This window comes from Prunus avium, chromosome 3 (genome assembly GCF_965620075.1).
Source record: "Prunus avium chromosome 3, drPruAviu1.hap1.1, whole genome shotgun sequence".
Classification (NCBI taxonomy): Eukaryota; Viridiplantae; Streptophyta; class Magnoliopsida; order Rosales; family Rosaceae; genus Prunus; species Prunus avium.
The window spans coordinates 28,925,164-28,941,018 of record NC_142286.1 but is presented as its reverse complement, the minus strand read 5'-3'; the positions used below and the strand labels follow the sequence as shown (position 1 = coordinate 28,941,018).

The 15,855-nt window shown below is 36.5% G+C and overlaps 3 protein-coding genes across 3 annotated transcripts; 2 read left to right on the top strand and 1 right to left on the bottom strand.

The window, feature by feature from the left end:
* The first annotated feature begins 372 nt into the window (after positions 1–372).
* On the top strand, positions 373–9,580 carry LOC110755153 (pfkB-like carbohydrate kinase family protein). The gene is made up of 7 exons (XM_021956325.2): positions 373–831; positions 3,143–3,351; positions 3,917–4,129; positions 4,603–4,800; positions 4,944–5,081; positions 6,229–6,345; positions 9,199–9,580. The coding sequence occupies exons 1-7, from the start codon at positions 690–692 to the stop codon at positions 9,331–9,333; spliced, it is 1,152 nt and encodes a 383-aa protein (XP_021812017.2). The 5' UTR covers positions 373–689; the 3' UTR covers positions 9,334–9,580.
* A 789-nt stretch (positions 9,581–10,369) lies between these two features.
* On the top strand, positions 10,370–11,072 carry LOC110755179 (Calcium-binding EF-hand family protein). The gene has a single exon (XM_021956351.2). It carries the CDS (start codon positions 10,606–10,608, stop codon positions 10,861–10,863), a length of 258 nt encoding a protein of 85 aa, XP_021812043.1. The 5' UTR covers positions 10,370–10,605; the 3' UTR covers positions 10,864–11,072.
* Positions 11,073–11,343: 271 nt separating this feature from the next.
* LOC110755102 (putative serine/threonine-protein kinase PBL7) lies at positions 11,344–14,417 on the bottom strand. The gene is made up of 6 exons (XM_021956266.2): positions 13,513–14,417; positions 13,174–13,431; positions 12,918–13,090; positions 12,706–12,785; positions 12,452–12,599; positions 11,344–12,006 (listed from the first exon to the last, which is right to left on the bottom strand). The coding sequence occupies exons 1-6, from the start codon at positions 14,084–14,086 to the stop codon at positions 11,653–11,655; spliced, it is 1,587 nt and encodes a 528-aa protein (XP_021811958.2). The 5' UTR covers positions 14,087–14,417; the 3' UTR covers positions 11,344–11,652.
* Positions 14,418–15,855: the final 1,438 nt, after the last annotated feature.

The window sequence follows — 15,855 nt, the reverse complement described above, 5'->3', positions numbered from 1 at the left end:
TAAAAACCAAGATTTGCTATTCTGGATGGAGGGTAAATTTTGCAACACATGCTGAGTTCTTTAAGTAATAATGAGAATTTAAATTTAAAAGTTTTTTTCAATAGAAGTGGATAGTCTAAACCATAAGAGAGAGAAGTTTCTCACACATACTACTACTAAAGTGTCATGGGGTTCGAATTTAAAACCACTCGCCTACAACTCCAAACCTTATTTCACTGTGTTAGATTTCGTTGGCTTTAAATTAAAAAAGAAGGATGGATTTAAATAGAAATGAAAATATCAGGATTAAATCTCAGAATATGCTAGTATTATGGAATGGAAATTTTTTTATGTGTTTCGGGTACACCAGGTGGCAACAAAACGAAAGCTTAGAGGCCAAGAACAAAGCTTAATCGGCAGTCCAAAATGCAGCAATGGCAAGGCGACAAACATTAAGCTACTACACTCTCGCTTTGTTCTCTTCGCTGCCTCTTCACCCCTGTCTCTATCGTCCACACCCATAATACTATTTTCAGATGATTTAGTGTATTAATTAACTGTCTTAGGCTGAAACCAAAACTTAATTAATTAAAAGCCTTGGGCTCCGCCATTTTTCTTCGGAGAAATTCATTTCACAAGAGCTTCCAAGTAAAAGCACTTTTGGGATCCTCAACGACTTTGAATACTGTTCTGGGTCTGCGCTTATTTTGATGGCTCTTCATTCAACTGCTTTCTGCTTCAGTGGCGTGGTTTCTTTGCCTCGCAATTCGGTGTGTTTTAGTCAAAGGACAGTCAGAGCCTCGGCATTTTCTTGTCCACCTCTCAGTTCCATTTCCAGATCGAATGTCCAAGGTATGCTTTGGTTCTGGACTTGTATAAGCTTCACTTGACAAATGGGTTTGCTTAGTTTCACTTGTTATCTAATTTTTTTATAGCTCAGTGGACTTTATAATTTGGGGCGTTTGTGATGTTCTTTAGATTGCTTGAAATATTGTGTGAATTCATCAACTTGTAGTTATCATGGTGTGGGTTGGTCCGTTTATATAGCTTTAATGTGTTTAACTTCACAATTTGTTGGGGGCATTATTTACACTTGTTGCCGGTTGCTGTTTTTATCGAATTTTCATTTGGGTATTTATATCAAGAATGTCACAACTACATTGTGGAATTGAGGACGATATTGCAACTAAGAGAGGACATAGAGACCAGAAATGAATCAACGATTGTTCTGATTGGTTCTTGTTTACTACATATGTGAGATGATTTGTTTCTTTAACTGTATAACTGTCAAATTCTGTAATCTTATCTTGGGAAGTTCGAATCGAAAACTGCTAGAGATGTTTGGGGCTGTTTAACTGGTGAAGCATAATGAAAATTGTAAAGAAACTAGGAAGAACTGAAATCGGAAGGTCATCCAAATATAGGGTTTTGAGTATATAGTATTTGCTTATCTAGAAGATTTTAGCAATGCCACTGTGCCTACCATATCCCTTGTGATCTCTGTAGGAAAGCAAACAAGAAAGAAGGATATTGGAAAGCTCCAAAGTAGAAAGCAATATATGCTGGGATTAAGGAAAATGGATTCGGTCAGAATTAAAGTAATCTAGGCAAACCAAGAATTATAATTTAGAAAGCCATGCTTGAGGACCATAATTCTAACGTCCTTGTGTACTGCTAGTTTCAGCAAGTAAATCTCATTTTTGGAGCTTAGATATTAAATTTTGAAGATCTTATGGGAAAAATACGAGGAATGAAGGAGAGGGTCCGCTGTTTAATCTTGAAGCATTACCTTACCCCTCGTGTAATTTGGGAAAAGCCTTTTGTAATTACAAACATGTGTAAATGTACCAGTATCATTTCACTGGTAATTATGAATGCTTTTAGTAACTTGATACCCCAAATCCCATTCAGTGTTGTGATGAACTAAAGTAGTAGTATATGAGGGAAACATATACATCTAGAGTGAATTGGGAAGATTGTGTGTGTTGGCCTGCCTATATGTGTATTATATCCACAAATAATGACAGTATTAGGAACCAAGGACAAAAGAAAGCAGCAACAAAGAAAAGAACTTACCTCAATGTTGACAACGAGCTCCTCCACTGTAGAGGTGGGAAATCCACTGAGCAACCAAAACCTCAAATAAGTACTCGGATATTTCAAGGGCAAGGGAGAGGTGAGGAGCATCACTCCCTTGCCATCGCTAGAGCCATTAGGTGCTGGTTCTCAACCTACACAATAGCTCTCTTCTAAGAGTTATGGGGGCCCTTTAAGAGCAAAAGAACCAACAGCTCTTGGGCAACATGTAAAAAGCATTTGAGATTTGATTTTTTAATGTGTTGTTTGACTGGGATCAGTTACCAGTGAAACCCTTTGTACACCTAAGAAACCTTGGGAGACTGAGGTTGTCTTGGTCAATTACTCAAATCTTTGGTTGGCCGGGAGTATCTGGTCCCCTTAATAAACCTTTCAGTGTACCTAGAGCATGGCTTCTTGCCAGTCAATGCCCTAGTCTACCAAGAGAGCTTTTGTTTGTTCACCCCAGATGTCAATTTCGGGCATGATTTTGTCTGTTTTGATTTATTTTTTCAGCTTAATGTCTACTCTCGTTTTTGTTATTTCTAAGGATCGTAGACATGTCCTACAATATGTTTGGACTATCCTAGACTCATAGACACATCCTAACTCTATGTTTGGGGGTCAAGAACTTATTTCAGTGTCTTTGACCATAACTAAAAGCTGGAAGTACTCTAAAGTTTGGGTGATGTCTTGATCTGGTCTTAATTTTCTTGATTCCCCCTCAACTGTCTTGAGTTTGTCTTCACTCTAGCTATAATATTGATGCTCGTTAGGTATCTATCTGTCCCTCTTTCTAGAGGTCTTTGTTGCACTTGACCCTCCATTTGGATGTCACCATTTATCACATGTACACACCATGAAATTTGCCAAACTATAATCCTAGATTTTACACTTTGTGTTTGGCAATCAGGGCGCTAAACTTGTGCTTTCTTATTTTGCAGTACATGTACACAATGAGTGAACTTTTCATATGACTTGAATCATGAGTGACATGATACAGCTTTTGCTCATCTGCTTACTTCGTATCAAAGTTGTCTTCTGTTAAAAACTGAGCCTTTCATTGTCTGACTGTTATGTATTTTAGGAAAAGCATTTGCAGGAGATGCACTACTAGACACAAAGGAATCCTCCCTTGTGGTTTGTTTTGGGGAAATGCTTATTGATTTTGTCCCAACCACTAATGGACTTTCATTGGCTGAAGCACCTGCATTTAAAAAAGCTGCTGGAGGAGCCCCTGCTAATGTTGCAGTTGGCATAGCTCGTCTTGGTGGCTCATCAGCTTTTATAGGGAAGGTATCATTTTGAACATATGTGTCCATATTCTTGTTGTTCTGATTTAATTAGATGAAGGCAGCACTTGTTATCAAATGTTTTGAGTCTTTAACTAATAATTTGGCCACTTTGACTTCAGGTAATCCCTTTTTCCTCCCACCTCACATTTTAGTTTTAGTGTTTATCTTTCTAAAGGTCAAACCAAAAGTCCTTTTCCTTTGCTTGGGTCGTTTTCCTTGTCACCTTATATGCGTATAATATATATCATAGTTGACCACACATTTGTGTTTGCTAGGGCATTTTCAACTTAATTTGCTTTTGTGTCTCTTATCTGTAATATTACATGTTGTCACAACATTTCTACAGTGAGTTCTTCTTCTTCTTATGCATTAAAAAAAAACAGAGAAAACTCTTTCTCTTGCACCGATTTCTGCTTCTAATGCATTAACAAGACTAAACAAATTGAAAACATATCTCTTGTGTTGTTCAGCTCTTTACTGCATAAATGTCGAATTCATGGGCTAAGAAAACAAAAATGCTAACCTTATCCTTTCAGATTTTTAATATTAATACGCAATGTTTGCAGGTTGGGGAAGATGAATTTGGGTACATGCTTGCTGATATACTAAAGGAAAATAATGTGAACAGTGAAGGGATGCGTTTTGATCCTGGTGCACGAACTGCTTTAGCATTTGTTACATTGAGGAGTGATGGGGAACGTGAGTTCATGTTTTATCGTAATCCTAGTGCTGATATGTTGCTTCAAGAAGCTGAACTTGATTTTGATTTAATTAGGAAGGTATGAAAGAATTTCTCTTATTGGTAATTTAACATCAGTGATGATTATAATTGTAAAGGAGTCAAAAGAAGGCAAAGCTAAATGCATCATATGAAGGAAATGTCTAGAGCCAAGTATCTTGCATGGTACATCATCTGATTAAAGAATCCTTCTGGTACACCTAAACCAGAATTTCAATTACGCATAGTACACCTCATGTCAGAAAGATACTTCAATTTTGAACTATTTATTCCAGAATACAGATCCACTGAACTGTATGCATTCTCAGACATCATGATGGCTGCAACACCAGTATCGGTGTTTTCTTTCATTTAGGTCACCATGTTGGGCCCTTCTTATTCTTGGATATTACGCTACATGCCTGTCTTATATCCCCTTACATACTATAGTTTCGCTGAGTTTTCACAATTGATTTTTGTTTGACTTTTTCTTTATAGTAACGCTCAAGGTATGTCTTAACCATCCTGTGTCAGGCAAAAATTTTACATTATGGTTCTATAAGTCTAATCACGGAACCATGCAAGTCTGCTCATATTGCAGCAGCTAAAGCTGCAAAGGACGCTGGTGTAGTTTTGTCCTATGATCCTAACCTCAGGCTTCCATTGTGGCCTTCTGCAAAGAGTGCCAGAGAAGGAATTTTGAGCATATGGGAGACTGCTGATGTTATCAAGGTATGCAAACCTTTAAATATGTAGATTATGCACCTGTTGGTTCATATTTGATCTTTCTTGTCCCTTTTCTGAAAAGGGTAATATGAAAATTGATTAAAGTAATGGTACTACATCCGCTGAGATATCAATTATTTATTTTTCAGATAAGTGAAGAGGAGATTTCTTTTCTAACGGAAGGAGAAGATCCTTATGACGAAAATGTTGTTCGAAAATTGTACCATCCAAATCTTAAATTACTGCTGGTCACTGAGGGCCCTGATGGCTGCAGGTATTACACCAAGGTAAGTTTCCAAATATGCTCTTTTATGTATTCTACTTCTCTCGCCATCTCTCTCTCTCTCTCTCTCTCTCTCTCTCTCTCTCTCTCTGTGACTAAAATGATAATTATTACAGATTACATATTGATGCATGCACCATACCATGAATCAGAGTGTAATATAGTAAGGAAATACTTAAGTAAATATTATTCCTTTAAATTGTAAAATTTAGTATTAGATGAGATTATGAGGTGAGTTTTATATCAACCTTGGTGAATTAATTTGATTTTATTGGCGATCTCATTTAAAAATGTTTGGCTTTGTTGTCGAGTATCAAAGATAAGGGGGAAAGGGTGCAATTTTGGATAGAATTGGACTGCTTGCTTCTTTTTGGGCATTGTGTCAAAATATTCCAAGAAAATTCCTTTAGTGTATATATTCTGGATCGGGGGCAGTTTTCTGTTGAGTACTTCCTGGGTTTTGGTGTGATGGCTGTTGTTTTAGGTAATGGACTTCTCGGCCATTTTTCTATGTGCCTTCAGTTTTTTCTTAATAAAATTTGTGTCTTATTAAAGAAAGAAAGTATTAGCAGATTTTTAAAATTGTTGTAACATGCAAAGTTATTTGAATGATCGCATAATTAACAGAACCTTTTTAGAATTGTAATTAAAAATATATAGGTATATATTTATGCTGAAGTATTTTGAATTGGAAGTAAGTTTTAACTAATAATATCTGAAATGAATAACACAAGAGAGATGGTTTGGATACATTAGATGTCCATTGAATGTTTTAACATATACTCCTCCGATCGAGTACAGGTTATTTTGTTTCCTTAACTGTTGCTCCTGTTTTTCTGGCAAATCAAACTGTTGCTCCTTTGAAAGTGTTAAGGTCATCATTCTGGAATATATAGTGTTTTTGAGCATAAGAAAAATATAAAGTGTTATTATATTATTATTCTTCTTTCTATTAATTTTAATGAGCCATATGAAAACTGCCTTCGTTTCCTATATGAATCGTATATGAATCTTGAGGTGGAATAGAGAACGAGTATCTTCCTAATCTCTAAATTAATGGGATGATATTGTTTCAGCAAGATTGACAGTATATATACTTCTCTTCCTAGTATTTGTAAGTCTGAAACCGCAAAGTGTATGTGTACTTGCAGGAGTTCAGTGGAAGAGTCAAGGGTATGAAGGTAGATGCAGTGGACACCACTGGTGCTGGGGATGCATTTGTAGCTGGAATACTATCACAACTAGCTGTTGATCTCTCTTTGCTTCAGGTACTTCATCTCGGATACAGATATTTCACAGAACTTTCTTCAAGTTATTAATTAAACATATAATTATATATTGCTACATGCTTCATCACCCTGCACATTGAGAAAGTAACATAATCATACTGAACCACTATGAAATAGAAACTCACAAAAATGGATATACTAAGGTCTCCATGGGAAAACCATATCTTCATACAGATGACTGCCTCTACCATTGCAGAAAAACATAGTAAAAGAAATGGATGGAAAGAAATGAAAACGGATTACAGCCTCTAGGTACTAGTTCTACGAATCTACTTTATTAATCATACTGCACCACTATGAAATAGAAACTCACAAAAATGGATATACTAAGGTCTCCATGGGAAAACCATATCTTCATACAGATGACTGCCTCTACCATTGCAGAAAAACATAGTAAAAGAAACGGAAAGAAATGAAAACGGTTTACAGCCTCTAGGTACTAGTTCTATGAATCTACTTTATTAATCCTTTTCTAATTAAATAGGAAGCAGTGATCTTGCCTCTTGAAGAAAACAATCGTGTTTTTTTGCATAAGCTGCTGGGTAAATTACACTAACGTCCCCTGAACTTTGAGTTGTCTCACTTTGGTACTAAAGTTTTAAAATGTGTTATTATGTTCCTGAACTTTGGATTGTGTGTTAAGGACAAAATCCTAACGTTTGTTAAGTATTTTTTAACTGAAATTATCAAGTGAATTGCACATTACCACTTAATTAAGGGCAGTTTCGTCATTCCACTTAACAAGTTCTAAATTTACCCAAAACTGACTGATCCCCAATTGTTACTCAATCTGACATTAATTAAGCACTTTGAGGGGTTCTAGAATTAGGGTTTTAGGTTGGGAATGGGATTCAGAATGAGGATGTAGTTGCTGTATCTCCCCTTCTCAGTGAAGAGGCATGTGGAAGTATTTCCATCATCGCCAGATGAAGCAAGACAGGCTGAATCAAAATCGAGGCAGTAATGAGTCACTCTGACCATGCATATTAGTATTTACTTCCTTATGTGAAACTTCAATTGTGGATGTGGTGCTAAAACCATTTTGTTTTTAGGTTCTATAAAAATGATATTGGTATCTTTTAAATTGTTGAACTGAAGTTCTAGTGTAGAAAAAAGGAACAGTAAGATTATCTTTACTAGCTCCTTCCTGAATTCTTCTTATCATAAGAAAAAAGTTTCATCCAAGAAATTGAAATGTAAATGTGTTCTGTGAATCCCTATCTATATAAACAGGTTTCAATCACCAAAACGAAGAAATTTTATTTTGTCCTTGGTATTAGTTAAGCTTTGACAATAACTGATACAGCAAAAAGGAGAAGGCGGTCTTTGTCTGCAACGCCTCTTAGAGGCTACCAAGGGGTATGGATTCCCGCTAGAATACTGAGACTGGTCTTTTGTTCTTCCCCAAAATATTCCGAAGCCATATTAGTTGATCTAGCCCAAAGGACTTGGTAGGCCTGTGATCCGGGCCTAGGATGTGAATTATCTTAGAGGGGTATGAACAGAACTAAGACTAACACAATCTGAAAAAAAAACCGCTCCATGTATGCTTGAATTTAATTCCTGCAAGTTAAATTACCCATGCAAGATATAAGGCCAGTTCAGTTGAAGTTGTGGAAACATTCTTTCTAAAAGCTCAATTAATTATCGGGTGATCAACCCAGTTAATAACTAAGTCAACTTAACCACGGCTTGGTAAACCTAAGGATTGTAAATTGAAATGTACAATTTAATCGCATAAAGCCACACAAAAGTAATTAAATACTTAATGCATGTAATTAGCACCAGAATTCAACAAATTAATTTCGACTTGAATTTAGGCGTATGTCTCATAAGACCACATGGGTGGTTCAGCCTACTGAAAACCTCACTGGGTTGGAATAGGCAGTCTACGAAAACACTCAATGCCCCTTTGATAACCATTTTGTTTTCATTTTTCACTTCTTTTGAAAACTAAAAACTGAAACATGTTTGATAACATCATATGCTTGCTTTTAGTCCATGACCTTGCTTGCTATACGTGGTGCTTGTTTTTGAGTGAACAGTACATCTTTTACTCACTGGAATTTTCCAGTCCTTGTCAGCTAAACTGCAAAAGATGTCCACAAATTACAAGGGAATCCTTGAATACTTAGAACAGCCTGTCTTTATGTGGGAATACTTGATTACTTAGAACAGCTTGTCTAGGCCTTGGTCATGCAGACCAGTTTGTCATACTTTATCTAAGGCAAAGTACCTCCTCAACTACTCCCTTCGAATTTATAAAATGCACCACTCCCAGGGCTGTTAGGCGTGCAATCAGTCTACTACTGAAATTCTAGAGAGTTCTTATCAGGCTACTCTATATCATCATCATTAACAACAAAATAACGTTAATTTACCATAGAGACTCGCTTATCAGACATTTTCCTCCACAAACGGATATTTCATCGTTAAGACAGAGCACAGATGATAATGGCTTTCTGAGTTGTGGAAGATCTATATAACTTAGTTTCACCCTTTTATTCCGTACTTATCTGTTATTTATCATATGGCTTGGGAAGAAATCCTGCATTTTTGTTTAAAATCTCAAAGTATATGCATAATGAGGATATTGAATACTGCTGCCTTTTTTATTAAAGAATAGTATTTAACATGCACTGCCTTATTGTGAACTTTCTTGATTGATCTGCGGTATTTGGCTGTGTGATTCTCAGTTTCCTTTTCATAGTGTGATTATTATTGATTGAAATATAGGGTTCTAGTTTTTATTTTTAATTAATTATTTTGCTAGCAATGAATTAAATCTGTCAACCTAAAGAAAGTGGCCATGTATCTGGATTTGACATGTAGGAAGAGGGCAAACTGAGAGATGCTCTTCTGTTTGCTAATGCTTGTGGTGCATTGACTGTGACGGAGAGAGGTGCTATTCCGGCTTTGCCGACTAGAGAAGCTGTGCTGAATGTCATGCTCAAATCTGTAGCATAAGTTCTTGAAGTAAATATGTAACTACCTCCGAGGTTCCTGCCTATATATTAGAATGGTGACAACACTGAGCCCATTTGAAAATTTTCCAATTTATGGTTGTAGTCAGCTCATGCTGCTGTGAGATATAACTCAGCCATTTTAGCACAATTAAGATTTGATTGTAACACATCATGTCACCATCATCCAATAAACATTCATGCTGAGATACAGCACTAATAATAATTTTCAGCCAGCTTTTTCTTGCAAATCACTTTTCCACCTTTTTCTTCCTTTCTCTTTTTGTGTAATCAATTTTCAGCCTGCTTTGTTCCCTATTCTTGTGGAATTTCCGTTCTCAAGTTTCATGTGGAATTTGGAACCAAATTTTCTCGGAAACAGTCTTTTCAGTGTGCTACTAGACGGATCATTGCCCTTTTGTTAGAGCACATAGTTTTGGAACTTTAGGCCACTCAATATGTCAAATATCACAGCATCCATGCATTTCAAATCATCCAACAAATCAACGTTTTCCAAATTGTCCTAGTATCAATTCCTTCATCAATTTCAGGCCATACATTTTTCAAGGTTAAGTCAATTTTAAATGTTTGGTTTTGAATTACTATTCATTGGAAATCTTCATATAGAATGGATTTTTAGCATTGTTATGCATGTTGTAAGGGGCTTGTAGCTCAAGCGGTTAAGAGCGTATACCCTGAACTTGAAGTTCTAGGTTCGATTTCCCCCCTCCCCTAATATCGCTTGTTTAAAAAAAAAAAACCATTATTATGCATGTTAGATAATTAAAAAATGAAATAGGAAAATAGTGTTCTAGAAACAGAAAGCACCATCATCGCATACGTTTGACGAAATATGTTCAAAATATTCCAAACCACTAAAATATGTGCCCAAAACACCCTCTTACCGACCGCATGTTCAAACTCTCCTTTTTCAAGCAATAAAACAGAGACACGTGTAACAATTTCCTTCAACAGTGTTGGTGTGAGGATGATGACGTCTAGACTGGTCAAAACCCAAGTATTTTCCAGAATAGCAAGCAAGCCATGTTTTTTTTATCCTTATTGGGGGTTAAACTGTTGAGGGTTTCATGCTCAAACCCCTACTTTGAAGGGTCACCTTACTCTTTTTACAAAACCATCTCTTTAAAAACCAGACCTTTCACCTCTCACTCACTCATTCATTTCTCAAAGACCAAAACTTTTACCTCTCGCAGTCCTTAATTTATCACAAACAACAACTTAGAAAAAATCTCATCATATCAAGCCACATTCAACAATGGCTGAAGAAGATCCACAAGAAAAGGTCGACCGTGAGCGCATTTTCAAGCGCTTCGACACCAACGGTGATGGGAAAATCTCTGCATCGGAACTAGGGGATGCATTGAAAACCCTCGGCTGCGTGCAATCGGACGAAGTGAAATTTATGATGGCGGAGATTGATACCGACGGTGACGGCTACATTTCGTACCAGGAGTACATAGCTTTTGCTCTAGCTAACCGTGGTTTAATGAAGGATATTGCTAAGATATTTTAGTTATATGTTCCCTTCAATTTATATATGTCATTCTCTTTTATATGTGTTTATGTGACTCATTCCATGCCTATGAGACGTGCATTGATTGTTTTTCTTCATTTTGAATTTTTCTAGAACAGAAATGCTTTGGTAGTTTAACTGTAAACTTCTTATTTTATCATCCTATATATATGGTACATTTAATTCAAGTGTACCCTTACCAATTGAAATCTTGCTTTTTTTTTTTTTTTTTTCAAATTTATTTATCTCATAAAATAGATACATATATATTATCGGTGACCTATAAAACCTACAGGTCACAAATAAAACGTACAAGTCAACCACCAGTGTATTGAAGCAGTTGGTATGTGGCCCCAATTGGATTCAGGTTACATATATATATACACACATTCTCTTTGTTCTTATTATTTTATTTGATATAACGTTGTTAGCCGAATTGGGTAAGTTTTGTTACATTCGCCAATTGGCCAAACGCAAACGTGAGCTGCAAGTTTTGTCCTTCCACATACAAGAATCATGATGAATTAAAATTCATAGGGTTCAATGGAACAAGAACTTTTAAACTTAAATAAAAATTTCTGTTACACTTTTCCCTATTAGAATAGCTGAATAGGGAGAGGTAAAACGGAAGATATGTACAGGCTCCTGTTCATCCGACTCCTATTCGGCTATTCGTATCTACAAATTCAACACTATTTCCAGTTCTCACTTCTAGCACTCTGTTCAAACTTCAAACAAGCAACAATAAATGTAAGTGTTGAAAAATCCTGATAGTTTATGAATCGCGTTTCAACGACAGTACAGGTGATCATCTTCTTCAAATTCAGAGACCCCTAGCATAGCCAGAGCTAGGTGACTCTTCATCTCACTATTTGTTTGCTGTAATTGAGAATAACAATCAATAACCAATCCATTTCCCAGCAAACTGGACTTCTTCCTCTTGGAGAAGAAAGGCTGTTGTTCACCTTTAAGTATTGCCATTATCTCGCAAATGCTTGGCCTACGAGATTCTTCACTAGTTATGCAGGCAGCTGCAGCTTCAATCATCCGTGTTATTTGATTTGAATTTCTCAAAGTGCATTTTAGCCGTGGATCAAGCAACTCCTCAATAGCGCCTTTCCCCTTATGCAAGAGTGGTTTTGCCTGATGAAAACATGGAAATGATACATTTGTAATTGAGTATTTTGATTCTTGTCAATAAATTAACACCAACTACCCAGTTATAGCATCCAGTAATATACACCACGTACACTTTTCATCTGTTTACATTGACCCCAATTGGAGAAAAAAAGACAAGTTTTGAATACTTCCATGGAAACAGCATACAGAAAGTTTGATGATTCAGAAAATCCCGCTTTCAGAAAGTGATTTGGTTGGTGTTAACACCCTTGTTAAGAAACGTGTCTATCAGTCAATCGAGAAAGTATCCCGATTGAATAGATAAAAACTTTGGAGCATTTTGGCTATAATTAAGAATAAACTATTAACAGAAATTATGTTCAGCATGAGAAGCAATGAGGGGCCCATCAATTCACATTCACATAGTCAAAAGTAAAGGCAAGATAAGAAGGTAGTAAGATACACCTACCCATAGAACCAAGTTTTCCTCTCCTTGTGACCTTCTTGCTTCAATTGGCTTCCTTCCAGTTATCAATTCCAGCAAGACCACCCCAAAAGCATAAACATCGGTTTTATCGGATATTTTCCCATGCTGGAAATACTCAGGAGCCAAGTAACTGCACAAATAATTTTAATTTGAGCAATGTAAAATAAAAGTCATCTTTATGGAACAAGCAACAGGAAAAAGTATTTCCTTCTCGTTAAGTTTCCTCAAGATCATACCCAAATGTTCCTTTGACAGTTTTGCAAAGGAAAGGGATGGAAGGTGCAGAAGTCCATGTGGCTAATCCGAAATCACATAACTGCAAACAGTATCAACAATATACATTCAATCAATCAAAATGACTCGTATGGTGTATAGAGTGAGCTATGAAACCTATTTCAAACTTAACATTCAAACAAGAATGAACTCAATAAGAAAATTCTCCTTTTACCTTGGCCGTTTTATTGGAAGACAAGAGAATGTTTGAGGGTTTGATATCACGGTGAACAATACATCTTTCGGTTCCATTATGTAAATATGCAATTGCCTCAGCAATTCCAATTGCAACCTTATGCCTTACAGACCAAGAAAGTGTTGCAGAGCCCTTCACTCCCCTCTTTTTCTCTGCAAATGGGTTATGTCAAAAATCATTCAAATTCACCAAATTCAAATCAAATTCTTCCATTCAAAAGACCAAGAGAACTTACCATGTAAATGCCGCTCTAAACTTCCCCCAGAGACGTACTTATAAACCAAGAACAAGCCCTCCTCTGGATCTATGCAAAACCCCACAAGAGGTGTTACATTTGGGTTTTGAAGAGAGCTAGAAATCATCAACTCTCTACAAAATGCCTTGGAAGACTCTTTATCTTCCTTGTCCAATCGCTTAATTGCCACAGCAGTCCTCAAAATCCCAACTCTACCCCTAAAGACACAGCTCAGAGCTCCTCTCCCTAAAACTCTGCCTACCCAAAACAACAAAATCCATTACAATTTCATATAAAATAACAAAATTTGATTCAAACAAAACAAACCCAATTAATTACCTTTTGAGAAATGACGAGTAGCAGCAAAAATTTCACCATAGCTGAATCTGACCAAAGTGTGAGCCATTGGGGATATGCTCCTCTCTAATGATTCAAATCTCCTCCATTTCAATTCTTTAGCTTTAGACTCACACAACCCATTGTCCAAATTCACCATCAAAACAGTTGCAGCGGCCGAAGAGCTCATGTTCAAGGACTCAAGCTCAACTTGAGAGCAGAAGCTGAACCTGAAAGAGGAATGAACTGAGTGTGGATCAGCATTTGCCAACTCTGCTCCACACCCACCTGACTCTGCTAGCAACCATGCCTTGTTGTGCTCTAAATTTATGTTCTTTTTGTTGTTTCCATTGTTGTCGTCGTCATCGTCATCAATTGGGCTCTGGTTGCTCCTCCTCTGGCGAGGTGGAAGAAAACAGGCCAGACCAAGCTCCCGAAGCATCTTCTTCACAATGGTTTTGATTCTGAGCTCATTATAGTCACAGTAGTGATCTGTAGCTACTACAGAGGAGGAAGCGTATAGAGGAGCATTGGGGGGCTCTATAGAGTCAGTGAAAGTGCCTTGGGAGTAACCCATTTTGATGCAGATCTCAATGAGTAAAAAGCACACAAACCCAGAAGCCAGAGAGAGAAGCAAAGACAGAAAGAGACCCCAAGGAAAGAGAAGAGAACAAAAATAAAAGTGAAAGCTGCTTTGCTTGCAGGGTGGGAGAGAATTTTCCAATGAATGAGAGAGAGAGAGAGAGAGAGAGAGAGATGGGGTATATATAAATGGGTCTTCAAATTAAACAAAGGTCGTTGGATTAGAGTGGGAGAAAGTGAAATGAAAGAGAGAGTGGAAAGGTTGCGGGCATTGGTCCTCTCAACAAATATTTGCCAGGTGAATGAAAGAGAGGAGTGGGTGTTTATGGTTATGGGGTCGCTTGATTGCTTTTTGTTAAAAATTTGAATGGCATTATTATTTTTTTTTTTTCCATTTACCAAGAAAAACAAATGGCAATTATTTTAAGTGGGAGAGAAAAACGTGATTTGATCCGAGAAAGAAAGAGATTCTTCCTGCCGAGCCTATTGCGGACAGCCAGAACCACCCATCAAGAATAATTTGGAGACAGACAAAGGGTAAAATTGTAATTTCAAATGAACTTTAAACTTTGGCTCAATACAAGTCATGATGATAATAAAGCCATCAATTTAAATTATACATTTAGACAATATTCCACGTACTTAATGGTTAAGAGATTGTGTCATTATGGGATTTTAATTATCTAAAAAGTAAACTGAGATTGTGTCATTATGGGATTTTATACAACAACCAAAAAATGAAGAGAAGAAAGGGGAGAGAGAGAGAGAGAGAGAGAGAGAGGACCAATGTGATTGATATGATGAATTGATGATGTATTTAGGGAAAAGGGTAAGCTTGTGGTTTAGTGTGGATTTTTTTATGAAATGATTCTATGAATTAATAATAATAATAATATAATGAGCAAATGATATCCAAAATGACTTTGTAGTTTGGTGACCACCCAAATACCATCCAGCAGCCGAAAACCCAATTTGACAGCCCAACTTAGCTAACTTTGTCATGAGCCGTTCGTGAGCATGAGATGGCCCTCCATTAATTAATTAATTAATTGCATACGATTTGGATTTAATTAAAACTTAGATTTGCATTATATTCGCATAATTTAATTACTAATTATGATTTTATATGTCATGGTCGGATGGAATTCAAATCGAGAATGAATCATGGTGGTTTCTTGGTTAATCTGATATAACAAACAGCCTCTATAGAAAAGAAAATGTGAATAAGTAGCTAGCTCTCGGCCAAAGTCACTGTCCAGGCTTTCTGACAAGGACTTCAAATTCAAACCTCAATCAGAATTTGTGCCGATGGTGATTGTGGTCGCCAACTCAAGCTCTTGTGAAATTCCAAATCTTTTTTTTTTTTTTTTTGGGGTTGAGAGAATCTAATGTCTAATGTATTGAACCTTAATGGTTAATAAGTTACTAACAATATCAGTGCTTGATTAGATTAGTAGTGAGCCTTTTAGTTTTTAATTGAAGATGACAGAGAAAAATGAGAGGATATTGATAGAAGTGTAGATAGAATGGTTCACTAAATAAAATTAAAAACCGGTAGTTTTAATTTTAAGTTTACTTGTTCCATATCATTACATCTCATTCTCACATTCTAAGGGATGGCGGCACATTGGAAAAACATTCAGCCATATACTTTTATTTATGGAAATATTTTTGCTTGTTACTTTAATCCAAGGTGTACTCTCATTACTCTTCTTAACACTTGACACATGTTCATGTGCAGAACCACAGTAAACTCTTTGTTTT